This window comes from Molothrus ater, chromosome Z (genome assembly GCF_012460135.2).
Source record: "Molothrus ater isolate BHLD 08-10-18 breed brown headed cowbird chromosome Z, BPBGC_Mater_1.1, whole genome shotgun sequence".
NCBI lineage: Eukaryota > Metazoa > Chordata > Aves > Passeriformes > Icteridae > Molothrus > Molothrus ater.
In genome coordinates, this window is record NC_050511.2 from 7,900,341 (window position 1) to 7,918,012 (window position 17,672).

Here is a 17,672-nt window from a genome sequence, read left to right on the forward strand (position 1 = left end):
TCAGGACTCAGGCATTAACCTCTGCACGTGCCATGCACTCGGACACTAAGTTCAAGTTGCTAAGATGGTCTCAAAGTTGACCCTGTCCTACAGTGGCCTGGGGATCTCCATTGTGGTGGTGTGTGATGTAACGTTGTTTGATTTGGTCTGGTTCATCCTGAATAGTTTCCCCCTCTTTCCCTGGAAATCCCCAATTTCTTATCGTTATTTGTCTATCATGTTTCCCCTCCCCTATCCATCAGATGTGTCTTGTTGTCCCCACCCCTGGCCTTTGTCCATCACTTGGCAGCCCTGCCTTTCCTTCTAGAACCTTCTCCCCAGGGTGTCAAGTGATTGGGCAAGGGCAGGGACCCCTCCCCAGTTTTTTGCTGATTTGTTAGCCTCAGACGTTCATCAAACTATGTATCAGTTTTTTCATACCCTCATTTGCCGTCGTGTTGCCCCTCCCAGGCCCTCCCCCTTCCCTTATAAGCTGTCATTTGCCCTCAGTTCGGTGCTCAGTCCTTCTCCCTCCACCCTGCTTTTTCTCCCCCTTCGACCTTCCTCCAATAAACCTGCCAACCCTTCCTGAAGGCTGAGTCCTCCTTTCCTTGCCTGCGCCTCCCTGCGTCTGCCGCCCTCCTTGCTCTCGCATCGTGGATCTCATCGGGACCCATAGGCGCGATAGGAGCTCCGGGCTCCTCAAGCGCCCCTTCGCCGCTGATCGGGGCTGAACGTGAGCCGGGCAAACTCATCACCCCAGCACCGCAGCAGTTTGGCGCCCAACGCGTGGCGTGAAGACCCCTGCATCTGAGGCAGTCTGCGATCCTGAACACCGTTCGGAGGACTGCATCTCGGAGCAGGAGTCCCGCGACGCGCGGGTTGGATTGCTCTAATCCTTTGGGCGACTCACCGCTCTCCGTGTAGCACGCCCTCGTTTCGGGAGGTGCGGTGCTCCGGAGAGAAGAAGGCGACACCCTCTCAGCGCACCCTAAAGAGGCCGCCTTCGGCGCAGGCAGCTCCCGCTAGCAGCAGCCTTGGTTCGTCCCCCTGACGGGTGAGTCTCTTGGCTGTGTTGTACAGCCCACCACCTGACCTCACGGAAAACCTGGCATAGGCATCCCGGTCCTCTCCTCGGCCAGTGGGAGGGGGAGGTCAGGGTCAGTGGGGACCCCGTTTAGTTTTATTTTAGATTCCTTTTGATTTCCCTGTTGCTAGCGGTAGAGCGAGTGGCTGACCCCTGCGTATTCCATCTGCAAATATGGGTGCTAAACTGTCGGCCACTCAGAAAGGGGTTTTTTACCAAGTTGTGGGTACCCTGGGGGGTGGGAATTATAAGTTTAACAAAAGGGAAGTTAAAAGTTTAGTCCGCTGGCTGACCCGTACCTACCCCGATTTAAATGCCGAGTCAGTCCGGGATCCCAAATTCCTGAGGCGAGTCCAATCCCGCCTTCAGAGAGAGATCCAAGCTGGCGGCAAATCCTTTCAGAGCCATTTTTGTTTAATATCCCTTTTGATTTCTGCCCTCACTGTTAAACCCTCCTCCCGGACTCAGCCAGCGGACCCCCAGTTATACCCCAGTTCTCCCCGTCCCCATGCGCCTGCCCTTCGTTCCTCGCGCCCTCCTTCCCGAACCGAGTCCCTGCGGGGAGCAGCCCGCGACAGCCCCGCGCCAGGGAGACACCCGTCCCTAAGTTCCTCGCGGGCGACCCGGTCCCCGAGCCTCCGAAGGTCTGGCCAACCTCCGGAGGAGACTGTTCCTGCTCCCTCTTTCCGCACCCCCTCGACCCCAGTTGTTAAACCCAAGGTTCGTTTCAGTTCTCCGCGGTCCTCTCGCCAAGATGGCGTCAAATCATCCCAAAATGGAGGGGACCGCGTGTTCAATCCTAAAAAACCCCCTTCTCCTTCCCAGAGTTCCCCCACTCCTTCCCGGGCCCCCCCCCCAAATCCCTCCCCTTCCCCCCTCGCGGGTTCCTCCCACGTCCCCTCCCCTTCCCCCTCCCCCTTCTCCCCCCCCCTCCTCCTCCGCCCCCTGCTCCCGAAACTCCTCCCCCTCCTCCCCCGCCTTCACCCCCTGCAACTCCTCCCCCTTCCCCTCCTCTCCCACCACCCCCCGCCTCCGCAACGACGTCATGTGGCCCCTCCCACAAGGGGAGGCACTTTGCTGCAGAACCCTCCCTCCAGTTCCCACGCCGGGACCCTCCCTCCCCCGCTCCCGGTTCCCACGCCCTCCCTTCCGGTTCCCACGCTCTGGGGGCTAGCGGGGGGGGGGGTCCCGAGCCGGGGACCGGAGCTGTCTGCAGTCCCATCAGCAGCCCCGGTCGTTTTTCATCCCGCGGGAGATGGGACAACCCTGGCTCAATGGGTCCCCTTCTCTCACTCGTCCATGAAGGAGCTGTGCAAAGCACAGAAAGAGTTCGGGAGGGACTCCGAATATTTTCGGGGACTCCTTCAGGCCGTCCTGGCGGAGTCGGTCATTACACCTGCCGACCTCCGCCGAGTCTTCCGCTGCCTCCTCAATTCGACCGAGCAAGTGCTCTGGGAGGCAGCGTGGAGAAAGGAAGCCTTGAAGGTGCTCCCGTCCCTATGGGATTCCCCGAACTCCCGGACGAGTGTAGATGGGGATGTCATTTCCATTGACCATATGCTTGGGACGGGGAACTGGAGTGACGGAGCAACCCAAGCCAGAGCCATACCCGTGGAGGTTCTGCAGCAAACTGCCCGGGCGGCTGAGAAAGCTTTCTTGGGGTTGCGAGCGGCCACACCCCAAGTCCCATATGCCAAAGTCCTGCAGGGTGCCGAGGAACCATTCCTCGAGTTTGTGGAGCGGCTCCGAAAGTCCATTAACTATCAGGTTGAAGGAGAACACTTGCAAGCCGAGCTGTTAAAAGAGATGGCATTCCTCAATGCCAACTCGGCTTGCAAAGATGCAATCAACAGCCTCCCTCTGGAGCCAGCTCCCACCCTGCGGGACATGCTTTTGGTGTGTGGGAAAAAGGTATTAGTTCCATCAGGTACCGGACCACCACCTGCCGCAGCCTCCCGTCTGAAGACACCTTTTCGTCCTGCCGCCGCCGCCGTCGAGGAGCCCCCATTTACCACCGACGTCTGTCCCACTACCGCGCAGCCACTGCCACCAACATCAGCCCCGGTGCCCAAGCCTCCAGCCACACCGTGCCATCTGTGTGGGAAGCTGGGGCACTGGATGCCCGCATGTCCCCTCAAACAACAATTTTATGAGTTTAAAAAGTCCGTGCAGGGGACCCACGGGCAAACTGTTCAAAAAAACTAATTAAACAGCGCAGCGGCCCCCTGCGCCAGGACACAAATGCGGAGGCCTGTTCACACCATCCGTCCTGGCGGGAGAAGAGGGAGAACAGTGAGATAATGCCTCCAACTGGACTTGACTTTCATACCGGACTGACACAGCCACCTATTAATACTCATGCTCTTTCATCCTGTGTTTCCTCCCGTAGGTTGCAGCTTGCGGAACCATTACATCTCCGTTCCGCCGGTTTCCACCACGTTGCTGTCCTCCCGGAGGGTCTAACAAACTGGGAACGTCAAAGCCACAGTCTCCTCGTCCTAGGCGACACAAAGGCGACCCCACCAGAAGTGAGTATTGTCCCGAGCCTGCTTCCCGCTGGCTCGGAACAAATCTCACTCATGCTGCATTGTGTCCACCCCCCGCTCTTCCTACCGAAGGGGCAGATAATAGCCCAATTCTTCGTCGTGCCACGACCATCCACTGTTTCCACTTTACCATCTATAAAACCTCAATCAGCGGCCCAGGCCTCAAACATACCTACAGTAGCCTGGGCTCAAGCCCTTGGGCATGAAAAGCCCAAACTTATTTGTAAATTAAAAAAGGGGGGAGAGCAAGTCGCACTACGCGGCTTGCTGGACACAGGGGCAGACGTCACGGTTATTCCCTCTCGGGATTGGCCGTCGCGTTGGGAACTGCAAAGCGTCCCTGGCCACATCAGAGGTGTAGGAGGGCTTCAATTGGCGAGGCAATCGAAAGGCATCGTACAAATTACGGGGCCCGACGGACAATTGGCTTCTGTTCGTCCGTTTGTATTAGATTATACGGAACCCCTGTGGGGGAGGGATCTCTTGGCCCAGTGGGGAGCCCGAATTGACCTACCAGTGGCTCCCCAGGTTTTTCGGGCAGCGACCACTGCTGAGCGCCCCACCTGGAAGCTGGATTGGCTTTCGGATGAACCAGTACAGGTGGCGCAGTGGCCGCTAAACAAACAAAAATTAGCGGCGCTCAACGAGCTCGTGCAGGAACAACTACAGAAAGGGCATTTAGTAGAGTCCATGTCGCCTTGGAACTCTCCCATCTTTGTCATTAAAAAGCCCAACAAAGACAAATGGCGACTCCTGCATGACCTCCGTCAAATTAATGCAGTTATTAAAGATATGGGACCCCTCCAACCAGGGATGCCGTCCCCTGCGATGCTCCCTAAAGATTGGAATTTGGCAGTTGTTGACATAAAAGATTGTTTTTTCCAAATTCCTCTACACCCTGATGATGCGCCGCGCTTCGCCTTCACGGTTCCATCCATCAACCGTGAAGCCCCAGGCAAGCGCTACCATTGGACAGTATTGCCACAAGGCTTGAAGTGCAGCCCGGTGATCTGCCAATGGTACGTCGCTTCCCTGCTGACCCCTGTTCGTGCAGCTGTGGAGTCAGCCGTCATCCATCATTATATGGATGACATTTTGATTTGTGCGCCAGACGACGACCTGTTGGCTCATGCGCTTGACCTAACAACCACTGCGTTGGTTGCTGCAGGGTTTGAGCTGGCGCAGGAAAAGATTCAAAGGATGCCACCCTGGCGGTACCTTGGCCTTGAAATTACCAAGCGGACCATTGTTCCGCAAAAATTGGCAATCAAAAGCAATATCCGAAGCCTAGCAGATGCCCACCAACTGTGTGGTTCTTTAAATTGGGTGAGACCTTGGTTGGGTATTCCCACGGAAGACCTAACCCCTCTCTTCAATTTGTTGAAGGGGGGAGAGGAGCTGAGTTCTCCCAGGACCCTCACCCCGGAGGCCAAAACCGCTCTGGAGAAAATTCAGAGTTTAATCTCGGCCAGGCAGGCCCACCGGTACCAACCGGGCCTGCCATTCCGTTTTATTGTTTTGGGAAAACTGCCACACCTTCACGGCATGCTCTTCCAGTGGGACGGAGTCATTGGGAAGAGCAAGGACCGCGGGGCGAAGGACCCCCTCTTGATTATAGAGTGGGTATTCCTGAGCCACCACAGGTCCAAGAGAATGACATCGCCACTGGAGCTGGTGGCTGACCTGATCCGGAAAGCGAGATCACGGATCAGGGAGCTGGCAGGTGAGGACTTGACGTGCATTCATCTTCCCATTAAATTCGGCACGGGCCACCTCAAATTAACAATGTTTGAGAACGTCCTTCAGACGAACGAACTTTTACAACTAGCTTTGGACAGCTACACGGGCCAAATTACGATAGATCGGCCGGCCCATAAATTGTTTAATCAAGAATTTATTTTTACCATCAAGTCAGTACAGAGCAAGAGACCCCTCGATGCCCTGACCGTTTTCACTGACGCATCTGGAGCATCCCACAAGTCAGTAATGACTTGGCGGGATCCTCAAACTCAGCGGTGGGAGGCAGACATCACTGTGGTGGAAGGATCGCCACAAGTGGCTGAGTTAGATGCAGTCGTCCGGGCTTTTGAGAGGTTCTCTGAGCCATTCAATTTGGTAACTGATTCGGCATATGTAGCCGGTGTAGTGTCCAGAGCGGAGGGAGCAATCCTCCAGGACGTCTCGAATGTTCGTCTTTTCGAGCTACTCTCCAAAATTGTAAATTTAGTCTCCCACCGAGAGCAGCCCTTCTACGTAATGCACGTAAGGTCGCACACCGACTTGCCGGGGTTCATTGCGGAGGGCAACAGGCGCGCTGATGCCCTTGCCGCTCCTGTTCAGGTGGCCCCGCTCCCTGATCGCTTCGGTCAGGCCAAACTAAGCCACCAGCTGTTCCACCAAAACGCGCCTGGCCTTGTTCGCCAGTTCAATCTGACGCGCGAACAGGCCAAAGCTATCGTGGCGACATGTCCCCAGTGCCAGTCCCACCAGCTTCCATCATTGGGCCTGGGGGCAAATCCTAGAGGACTTTCGAGCTGTGAAGTGTGGCAAACAGATGTCACTCATGTTCCCTCCTTTGGCCGGTTGAGCTTTGTTCATGTCTCGATAGACACTTTCTCCGGCGCGGTATTCGCCTCCGCCCACACGGGGGAAAGAGCAGCGGATGTCGAAAAACACCTACTTCAGGCATTTGCTGTTCTGGGCATCCCTAGGCTGCTCAAAACTGATAATGGGCCTGCGTACAAGTCCAGGGAACTGCGCCAGTTCCTGCAGCAATGGGGAATAGAACATCGAACAGGCATCCCCTATTCCCCGACAGGCCAAGCCATGATAGAGAGGGCTCACCAAAGCCTTAAGAAAACTTTAGAACACCAGAAATCCACCACAAAGGTAGAGCCCCCTCACATCAGACTCTCAAGGGCAATGTTCACTTTGAATTTTTTGAACTGTTCCTTTGAGAGCCTGAACCCGCCCATGGTTAGACACTTCGGGAGCCACAACGCGCTGCAACCTACAGCCAAGCCTCCGGTCCTCATCAAGGACCCGGAGACTTGGCAGACCCAGGGGCCCTTTGACTTGGTGACCTGGGGGAGAGGGTACGCTTGCGTCCTCACTCCTTCTGGTCCCAAGTGGGTGCCCTCAAAGTGGGTTCGGCCTTTTGTGCCCAGGGAAGCGAAACACCGGGCGAAAGAGCAACAAGTCCGTGTCGCCAGTTGGAGGCGCCGAAGGAAGCCCCCTGACCCCCTTCTTCCGCCTATCTGTTTTTTATTCAGTGGTGAGCCAGAACCATTTGAATATTTAGTTCACGTTTCTTAAAACCCAGTTCTCCTTCCCTGATGCTGCCTCTTTTTAGTTTTTCAGGTATGGCACGGTCCCAGACACACCTAGTTGCCACCTACCTCCTTTGGGCCACGCTCACCACCAGCTGCTCTGCATGGACTCTCCCCCAGCCGAAACCTAATGTTTGGCGGACTCTCGCGGAAGCCCTGGGGCAAGATCACCTTTGCCTGAACACGGCGGCAGCAGAAGACCCGATGGCGTCTTGCCTCGTGGGGATCCCGCTCCCCCCTTCCCAGCTTCCCTCCCCTTTCAATTATATTTACTCCTTCAGAACTACCCCGGAATCCCCCACTGCTTTTTGGAACGCCTGGAGAGACCACCTCCGCTTACAACCTACTCTTGAGGTGAACCCTCCAGAGCTCCATTTGCTCGGCTCTGCACTTGCCCCAGTTTGCCTCATTTTTCGATATATCCCCAGCCCCGGTAATCCTCTATATTTTAGAGAAGCCCCGGGTTCCCAACACCCCCCCTCTGCCTCACTCCAGTATCCACGCACTCTGACCTTGTTGAACCCCTCCAATGCCTCCTATCTCCCGAACCAATGGTGCAAACGCATTGAAAAAATCCCTCTAGCCACCTCCCCGAACGACAAAGCAGTGACCCTTCCCCATGGTTTGTTCTTAATTTGCGGAAACCGAGCTTGGGCGGGAATCCCATCTAATCCTATCGGGGGACCATGTGCATTAGGCCGGCTGTCCCTGTTTACACCCAACCTGACCCATATTATGGATTGGCAAAATAAAAGCGCAAGCCTCAACTCGACCTTCAATTCGGTACGTACCAAAAGAGATCTAAAGAATCTAGATGAAGGCTGCGACTCTGTGATTGAACATTGGGACCGTACAAAAGCGACTGCCCTCACAGTTTTACTCCCTTGGGTAGCGATCGCTAAGTCACTAGGCGAATTGGGCCGCCTAGAGTGTTGGGTTGTAAAACAGGCCAATCTTACGTCAGCCGCCCTAACGGACCTCCTTTATGATGAGAAAGTCACGAGGCAAGCCACGCTCCAAAACAGAGCCGCCATCGATTTCCTCCTCCTGTTACACCAGCACAAGTGCGAGGAGTTTGAAGGTCTCTGCTGCCTCAACCTCTCATCCAGGGCTGAAGACGCGAGAGTCTCCATTGAGCGCATGCAAAATCATCTTGAAAATATTAAAGCGCAAACTACCGACTGGCTGGGGGACATGTTCCGCGGGTGGGGGTTTTCAAACTGGGTAGTGGCCATCCTGAAGCCAATCGTTTATTTATGTTTTTCACTTATATTTGTGTTGCTCGCTGCCTCAATACTATGGAAATTACTGAAAAACTTTATTAACCGAGCCCTCTCCTCTCCGGAAGTCCTCCGACTCCAAGCACCCCCTAACTCACCAGAAGAAAACTCTTGGGAGGACCCTGACGAAGGAGATAGCATGGAGCCTGTAGACCAAGAACTGCCCTATGAGGACAGCGAATTCGAACCTTGAGAACATAAACTCAGATACTTATAATAAGTTAGTCCCCCCGTCCCCCCTTTCCTTTTTTTTGTTGTTTGCGAAAGGGGGAGATGTGGTGGTGTGTGATGTAACGTTGTTTGATTTGGTCTGGTTCATCCTGAATAGTTTCCCCCTCTTTCCCTGGAAATCCCCAATTTCTTATCGTTATTTGTCTATCATGTTTCCCCTCCCCTATCCATCAGATGTGTCTTGTTGTCCCCACCCCTGGCCTTTGTCCATCACTTGGCAGCCCTGCCTTTCCTTCTAGAACCTTCTCCCCAGGGTGTCAAGTGATTGGGCAAGGGCAGGGACCCCTCCCCAGTTTTTTGCTGATTTGTTAGCCTCAGACGTTCATCAAACTATGTATCAGTTTTTTCATACCCTCATTTGCCGTCGTGTTGCCCCTCCCAGGCCCTCCCCCTTCCCTTATAAGCTGTCATTTGCCCTCAGTTCGGTGCTCAGTCCTTCTCCCTCCACCCTGCTTTTTCTCCCCCTTCGACCTTCCTCCAATAAACCTGCCAACCCTTCCTGAAGGCTGAGTCCTCCTTTCCTTGCCTGCGCCTCCCTGCGTCTGCCGCCCTCCTTGCTCTCGCATCGTGGATCTCATCGGGACCCATAGGCGCGATAGGAGCTCCGGGCTCCTCAAGCGCCCCTTCGCCGCTGATCGGGGCTGAACGTGAGCCGGGCAAACTCATCACCCCAGCACCGCAGCACTCCATTCTTCAGGCAGGGCTCCCAGCACTTGCCACACGCCACTTCAGCAGCGGGCCTGGAGATCGCTGACACACAAGGCTACAAACATCCACTCCCCTCCACAGCCTCTTTGCCCCAAAAGTCTCCAACCTTCAAAGCCCATGCTGTGCTCCTAGCAACCATCCAACCATTTCTCCACGAGGCCATGGCAATCGTCCCCTTGCAGATCTCTGCACAGCCCACATTCCTCCTCACCGATCCCCAGCTTTTCTGCGCTTTTGCAAAGGCATCTGAAACTGCTGGCAAACCTTCGCTACTCCAGCCACAGAAGCCCAGGCCCTGCCGTCTTGCTCACACGTGATGTCCTCTAGACCCCCGTGCCTCTTCAGAGCCATCCCCTCCAAGGACGCCACACCTCGCACGGGCCAACGAGCCCTGAACAGGACACGCTCTTGCAGGCCAGGGCTCTGGCAATCCCAAAACACAACCCCATTGCTTTCACGGGGCACAGTCCTCTTTGGCCCTGCGGCTGCCTCATCCACTGGGCCAATGCATCTCCAAACCGGACCCTTGCTCCAGGGCCACAGCCAGCGGAGCAAGCACGACAGGAAGAGCAAAGCCTCTCCCTTGCGCCGCCTTCTTCACTGAGCCTTCCTTGCCTGCCTCCTTGCTGGCTCCTCCCAAACACAGCAGCTGGAGCGCCTGCCTCTGTGCAAGGACACACTCAGGCCTCCAAGGCCCACATGCACACACAGCCCCTTGAACACTGCCTCTGGGCATTGACCCCAGGAGGGGAAACGCCAGCCCCCGCCCACTGACATCACCGCACATGCCTTGCAACCGCAAAAGGAAAACAGTGGCTAAGATGAAAATAAAGGCAAGCCACCGAGTGAAAGGAAAAGTCACCACAGCCACCAGCAGGGCTTTGCGGGTGGAAAGCATGCTTGGCCACAAAGAGAGACTCAGTAGCACAGCACGGACCGCGCAGCTGGCCCGGCAGGTGAAGGGCAACAGCCAAGAGCCCTCTCCGCCACACCTGACAACGACGCCTCCGAGACAGAGCTTTCGCAAGGCCGGCACGCCGCTGCCACCACAATCCCCAACCACAGACACCCCGACCAAACACTTCCCCAAAACCTACACAGCCACCAGTACAGACTGGAAAGCACAGGCAGAAACTGCGGACAACCGGAAAGCGATGAAGGGAAAGCTGCCTCGCATACAAAGCCGCGCACCCGGAGCCACCCCAAGCACAGCCACCAGCAGCACCAGCCAGCCTCACCGGGCTCCTCCTGCCCAGCAGCACCCAACAGCACCCACAGAGAATCACCATGGCTGCGGCCACAGCCACACAGCCACGCCTGCCGCACGCCGCCCCGGCGCTCCTGCTCCTCCTCACCGCTCTGGCCGGCACCCTGGCCTGCCAACACCTCTGGACACACGAGGACACCTTCCCCGGCGACGCTCTCCGCCTCCTCCAGGACATGGCTGCGGTCGGCCACACGCAGCCCTGCCACCTGCCAGAGCCGCCCTTCTTCCCCGCCAGCCTGCTCCACCACAACCTGCAGCCGCACCAAGCCGCCGCCACCGCCCTGCGCATCCTGCAGCACCTCTTCCACACCCTCAGCTCCAACAGCACCCGCCAGCACTGGCCCGGCCAGGCTCGCAACCACCTCCTCAACAAGCTGCAGCACCACATCCACCACCTGGAGCAATGCCTCCCCGACAACGCCACGCCCTTCAAAGGACCACGCAACCCGCTGCTCGCCATCAACAAGTACTTCAGGGACATCCACCTCTTCCTGCACGCCCACAACCACAGCGCCTGCGCCTGGGACCACGTCCGCCTCGAAGCTCGTGCCTCTCTACTGCACCTCCACAACCTCACACGCGCCACGCGCCGCTAGCGCCAAGGCCCACCCGCCCAGCCACACCTAGGCCCCAAACCCACCTCCAACCCCACGCCTCCTCTCACCTGGGACCACACACAGGCCTGCAACAACCGCACGGCCCCCGCAGCCTTCAACCGCTGCCTCTCCAGCGATTCCGCTGCTCATACTGATACGGACCAAAGACCTTCTCCACTTATTTATTGACTTATTTATTTAGTTATTTATTTTATTTACCTATTTATTCACGTATTTATTTTTCTACCTCTTCACTTATTTGTGCCAGTCCAAATAAAGACTTATGACAAAACACTTGCCACTGCCTCTCCTCTCTCGAGCACTGCAAGCACTCTTTGCGCCAGGGGAAAGCCATCTCCGCCCAACGCCTACTCCAAGCCCTGCTGCAAACAGCCCCCGACCCCTCTTCTCAACGGCGCCTGCCCAAGCAGCAGCCCCTGTGCAAGCCCCTGTGCAAAAGCACTGCCAGCCTTTGGCCAACACCATGGAAGCACAAAAAGAAAAACACCCAAAGGCTGCTCAAGAGCACCGCTGCACCTCATCTGCTTTATCCACACCTTGCTCCATCCATCCAATCCATGCCCCTCTGACTCACAGACAACGACGTCATGCGGGACACTGTCAAGCACTTTGCACAAAGCCAGGCACACGAGGTCACTTTCCTTGCCCCTCTCCACCACTGCCGTGGAGCCCGAAGCATAGAACAGCACCAAAACTGCCAGGAATGGTGATTTTGCACTTTGGAATGCCACGCTCCCTGTTCCCAATCACCTCTTGCTTTTCCATAGGCCTTAACATAGTCTCCCGGAGAAGCAGCCTCATCTTCTTGCCTCACACAGAGCTCAGCCTGAATGCTCCGTACTTCCCACACTCTTCTCCTTTTCCCTTTCTGAAAACGGGGCTTCTACTTCCCTTCTACCGCTTCTTGGCCATTTGGACTGACAGACACCAGCTGTCAAAAACGATGCACTCTGGCCTAGCAACTCCATCTGAAAGTTCCCTCAGGACTCAGGCATTAACCTCTGCACGTGCCATGCACTCGGACACTAAGTTCAAGTTGCTAAGATGGTCTCAAAGTTGACCCTGTCCTACAGTGGCCTGGGGATCTCCATTCTTCAGGCAGGGCTCCCAGCACTTGCCACACGCCACTTCAGCAGCGGGCCTGGAGATCGCTGACACACAAGGCTACAAACATCCACTCCCCTCCACAGCCTCTTTGCCCCAAAAGTCTCCAACCTTCAAAGCCCATGCTGTGCTCCTAGCAACCATCCAACCATTTCTCCACGAGGCCATGGCAATCGTCCCCTTGCAGATCTCTGCACAGCCCACATTCCTCCTCACCGATCCCCAGCTTTTCTGCGCTTTTGCAAAGGCATCTGAAACTGCTGGCAAACCTTCGCTACTCCAGCCACAGAAGCCCAGGCCCTGCCGTCTTGCTCACACGTGATGTCCTCTAGACCCCCGTGCCTCTTCAGAGCCATCCCCTCCAAGGACGCCACACCTCGCACGGGCCAACGAGCCCTGAACAGGACACGCTCTTGCAGGCCAGGGCTCTGGCAATCCCAAAACACAACCCCATTGCTTTCACGGGGGACAGTCCTCTTTGGCCCTGCGGCTGCCTCATCCACTGGGCCATGCATCTCCAAACTGGACCCTTGCTCCAGGGCCACAGCCAGCGGAGCAAGCACGACAGGAAGAGCAAAGCCTCTCCCTTGCGCCGCCTTCTTCACTGAGCCTTCCTTGCCTGCCTCCTTGCTGGCTCCTCCCAAACACAGCAGCTGGAGCGCCTGCCTCTGTGCAAGGACACACTCAGGCCTCCAAGGCCCACATGCACACACAGCCCCTTGAACACTGCCTCTGGGCATTGACCCCAGGAGGGGAAACGCCAGCCCCCGCCCACTGACATCACCGCACATGCCTTGCAACCGCAAAAGGAAAACAGTGGCTAAGATGAAAATAAAGGCAAGCCACCGAGTGAAAGGAAAAGTCACCACAGCCACCAGCAGGGCTTTGCGGGTGGAAAGCATGCTTGGCCACAAAGAGAGACTCAGTAGCACAGCACGGACCGCGCAGCTGGCCCGGCAGGTGAAGGGCAACAGCCAAGAGCCCTCTCCGCCACACCTGACAACGACGCCTCCGAGACAGAGCTTTCGCAAGGCCGGCACGCCGCTGCCACCACAATCCCCAACCACGGACACCCCGACCAAACACTTCCCCAAAACCTACACAGCCACCAGTACAGACTGGAAAGCACAGGCAGAAACTGCGGACAACCAGAAAGCGATGAAGGGAAAGCTGCCTCGCATACAAAGCCGCGCACCCGGAGCCACCCCAAGCACAGCCACCAGCAGCACCAGCCAGCCTCACCGGGCTCCTCCTGCCCAGCAGCACCCAACAGCACCCACAGAGAATCACCATGGCTGCGGCCACAGCCACACAGCCACGCCTGCCGCACGCCGCCCCGGCGCTCCTGCTCCTCCTCACCGCTCTGGCCGGCACCCTGGCCTGCCAACACCTCTGGACACACGAGGACACCTTCCCCGGCGACGCTCTCCGCCTCCTCCAGGACATGGCTGCGGTCGGCCACACGCAGCCCTGCCACCTGCCAGAGCCGCCCTTCTTCCCCGCCAGCCTGCTCCACCACAACCTGCAGCCGCACCAAGCCGCCGCCACCGCCCTGCGCATCCTGCAGCACCTCTTCCACACCCTCAGCTCCAACAGCACCCGCCAGCACTGGCCCGGCCAGGCTCGCAACCACCTCCTCAACAAGCTGCAGCACCACATCCACCACCTGGAGCAATGCCTCCCCGACAACGCCACGCCCTTCAAAGGACCACGCAACCCGCTGCTCGCCATCAACAAGTACTTCAGGGACATCCACCTCTTCCTGCACGCCCACAACCACAGCGCCTGCGCCTGGGACCACGTCCGCCTCGAAGCTCGTGCCTCTCTACTGCACCTCCACAACCTCACACGCGCCACGCGCCGCTAGCGCCAAGGCCCACCCGCCCAGCCACACCTAGGCCCCAAACCCACCTCCAACCCCACGCCTCCTCTCACCTGGGACCACACACAGGCCTGCAACAACCGCACGGCCCCCGCAGCCTTCAACCGCTGCCTCTCCAGCGATTCCGCTGCTCATACTGATACGGACCAAAGACCTTCTCCACTTATTTATTGACTTATTTATTTAGTTATTTATTTTATTTACCTATTTATTCACGTATTTATTTTTCTACCTCTTCACTTATTTGTGCCAGTCCAAATAAAGACTTATGACAAAACACTTGCCACTGCCTCTCCTCTCTCGAGCACTGCAAGCACTCTTTGCGCCAGGGGAAAGCCATCTCCGCCCAACGCCTACTCCAAGCCCTGCTGCAAACAGCCCCCGACCCCTCTTCTCAACGGCGCCTGCCCAAGCAGCAGCCCCTGTGCAAGCCCCTGTGCAAAAGCACTGCCAGCCTTTGGCCAACACCATGGAAGCACAAAAAGAAAAACACCCAAAGGCTGCTCAAGAGCACCGCTGCACCTCATCTGCTTTATCCACACCTTGCTCCATCCATCCAATCCATGCCCCTCTGACTCACAGACAACGACGTCATGCGGGACACTGTCAAGCACTTTGCACAAAGCCAGGCACACGAGGTCACTTTCCTTGCCCCTCTCCACCACTGCCGTGGAGCCCTAAGCATAGAACAGCACCAAAACTGCCAGGAATGGTGATTTTGCACTTTGGAATGCCACGCTCCCTGTTCCCAATCACCTCTTGCTTTTCCATATGCCTTAACATAGTCTCCCGGAGAAGCAGCCTCATCTTCTTGCCTCACACAGAGCTCAGCCTGAATGCTCCGTACTTCCCACACTCTTCTCCTTTTCCCTTTCTGAAAACGGGGCTTCTACTTCCCTTCTACCGCTTCTTGGCCATTTGGACTGACAGACACCAGCTGTCAAAAACGATGCACTCTGGCCTAGCAACTCCATCTGAAAGTTCCCTCAGGACTCAGGCATTAACCTCTGCACGTGCCATGCACTCGGACACTAAGTTCAAGTTGCTAAGATGGTCTCAAAGTTGACCCTGTCCTACAGTGGCCTGGGGATCTCCATTCTTCAGGCAGGGCTCCCAGCACTTGCCACACGCCACTTCAGCAGCGGGCCTGGAGATCGCTGACACACAAGGCTACAAACATCCACTCCCCTCCACAGCCTCTTTGCCCCAAAAGTCTCCAACCTTCAAAGCCCATGCTGTGCTCCTAGCAACCATCCAACCATTTCTCCACGAGGCCATGGCAATCGTCCCCTTGCAGATCTCTGCACAGCCCACATTCCTCCTCACCGATCCCCAGCTTTTCTGCGCTTTTGCAAAGGCATCTGAAACTGCTGGCAAACCTTCGCTACTCCAGCCACAGAAGCCCAGGCCCTGCCGTCTTGCTCACACGTGATGTCCTCTAGACCCCCGTGCCTCTTCAGAGCCATCCCCTCCAAGGACGCCACACCTCGCACGGGCCAACGAGCCCTGAACAGGACACGCTCTTGCAGGCCAGGGCTCTGGCAATCCCAAAACACAACCCCATTGCTTTCACGGGGGACAGTCCTCTTTGGCCCTGCGGCTGCCTCATCCACTGGGCCAATGCATCTCCAAACCGGACCCTTGCTCCAGGGCCACAGCCAGCGGAGCAAGCACGACAGGAAGAGCAAAGCCCCTCCCTTGCGCCGCCTTCTTCACTGAGCCTTCCTTGCCTGCCTCCTTGCTGGCTCCTCCCAAACACAGCAGCTGGAGCGCCTGCCTCTGTGCAAGGACACACTCAGGCCTCCAAGGCCCACGTGCACACACAGCCCCTTGAACACTGCCACTGCCTCTGGGCATTGACCCCAGGAGGGGAAACGCCAGCCCCCGCCCACTGACATCACCGCACATGCCTTGCAACCGCAAAAGGAAAACAGTGGCTAAGATGAAAATAAAGGCAAGCCACCGAGTGAAAGGAAAAGTCACCACAGCCACCAGCAGGGCTTTGCGGGTGGAAAGCATGCTTGGCCACAAAGAGAGACTCAGTAGCACAGCACGGACCGCGCAGCTGGCCCGGCAGGTGAAGGGCAACAGCCAAGAGCCCTCTCCGCCACACCTGACAACGACGCCTCCGAGACAGAGCTTTCGCAAGGCCGGCACGCCGCTGCCACCACAATCCCCAACCACGGACACCCCGACCAAACACTTCCCCAAAACCTACACAGCCACCAGTACAGACTGGAAAGTACAGGCAGAAACTGCGGACAACCAGAAAGCGATGAAGGGAAAGCTGCCTCGCATACAAAGCCGCGCACCCGGAGCCACCCCAAGCACAGCCACCAGCAGCACCAGCCAGCCTCACCGGGCTCCTCCTGCCCAGCAGCACCCAACAGCACCCACAGAGAATAACCATGGCTGCGGCCACAGCCACACAGCCACGCCTGCCGCACGCCGCCCCGGCGCTCCTGCTCCTCCTCACCGCTCTGGCCGGCACCCTGGCCTGCCAACACCTCTGGACACACGAGGACACCTTCCCCGGCGACGCTCTCCGCCTCCTCCAGGACATGGCTGCGGTCGGCCACACGCAGCCCTGCCACCTGCCAGAGCCGCCCTTCTTCCCCGCCAGCCTGCTCCACCACAACCTGCAGCCGCACCAAGCCGCCGCCACCGCCCTGCGCATCCTGCAGCACCTCTTCCACACCCTCAGCTCCAACAGCACCCGCCAGCACTGGCCCGGCCAGGCTCGCAACCACCTCCTCAACAAGCTGCAGCACCACATCCACCACCTGGAGCAATGCCTCCCCGACAACGCCACGCCCTTCAAAGGACCACGCAACCCGCTGCTCGCCATCAACAAGTACTTCAGGGACATCCACCTCTTCCTGCACGCCCACAACCACAGCGCCTGCGCCTGGGACCACGTCCGCCTCGAAGCTCGTGCCTCTCTACTGCACCTCCACAACCTCACACGCGCCACGCGCCGCTAGCGCCAAGGCCCACCCGCCCAGCCACACCTAGGCCCCAAACCCACCTCCAACCCCACGCCTCCTCTCACCTGGGACCACACACAGGCCTGCAACAACCGCACGGCCCCCGCAGCCTTCAACCGCTGCGTCTCCAGCGATTCCGCTGCTCATACTGATACGGACCAAAGACCTTCTCCACTTATTTATTGACTAATTTATTTAGTTATTTATTTTATTTACCTATTTATTCACGTATTTATTTTTCTACCTCTTCACTTATTTGTGCCAGTCCAAATAAAGACTTATGACAAAACACTTGCCACTGCCTCTCCTCTCTCGAGCACTGCAAGCACTCTTTGCGCCAGGGGAAAGCCATCTCCGCCCAACGCCTACTCCAAGCCCTGCTGCAAACAGCCCCCGACCCCTCTTCTCAACGGCGCCTGCCCAAGCAGCAGCCCCTGTGCAAGCCCCTGTGCAAAAGCACTGCCAGCCTTTGGCCAACACCATGGAAGCACAAAAAGAAAAACACCCAAAGGCTGCTCAAGAGCACCGCTGCACCTCATCTGCTTTATCCACACCTTGCTCCATCCATCCAATCCATGCCCCTCTGACTCACAGACAACGACGTCATGCGGGACACTGTCAAGCACTTTGCACAAAGCCAGGCACACGAGGTCAC

At 57.2% G+C, this 17,672-nt stretch overlaps 5 protein-coding genes across 18 annotated transcripts in view; 4 read left to right on the forward strand and 1 right to left on the reverse strand.

Annotated features, from left to right (window-relative positions):
• The window catches only part of UBAP2 (ubiquitin associated protein 2), a 140,775-nt gene that overhangs the window by 29,401 nt on the left and 93,702 nt on the right, over nucleotides 1-17,672 (reverse strand). The window lies entirely within an intron of this gene.
• Nucleotides 151-9,121, forward strand: LOC118699028 (uncharacterized). The gene is made up of 2 exons (XM_036402653.2): nucleotides 151-1,036; nucleotides 6,965-9,121. Exon 2 carries the CDS (start codon nucleotides 6,975-6,977, stop codon nucleotides 8,412-8,414), a length of 1,440 nt encoding a protein of 479 aa, XP_036258546.1. The 5' UTR covers nucleotides 151-1,036; nucleotides 6,965-6,974; the 3' UTR covers nucleotides 8,415-9,121.
• LOC118699038 (interferon-like) lies at nucleotides 10,448-11,023 on the forward strand. Its single transcript, XM_036402664.1, has one exon. The coding sequence runs from the start codon at nucleotides 10,448-10,450 to the stop codon at nucleotides 11,021-11,023; it is 576 nt and encodes a 191-aa protein (XP_036258557.1).
• Nucleotides 13,440-14,015, forward strand: LOC118699037 (interferon-like). Its single transcript, XM_036402663.1, has one exon. It carries the CDS (start codon nucleotides 13,440-13,442, stop codon nucleotides 14,013-14,015), a length of 576 nt encoding a protein of 191 aa, XP_036258556.1.
• LOC118699036 (interferon-like) lies at nucleotides 16,439-17,014 on the forward strand. Its single transcript, XM_036402662.1, has one exon. The coding sequence runs from the start codon at nucleotides 16,439-16,441 to the stop codon at nucleotides 17,012-17,014; it is 576 nt and encodes a 191-aa protein (XP_036258555.1).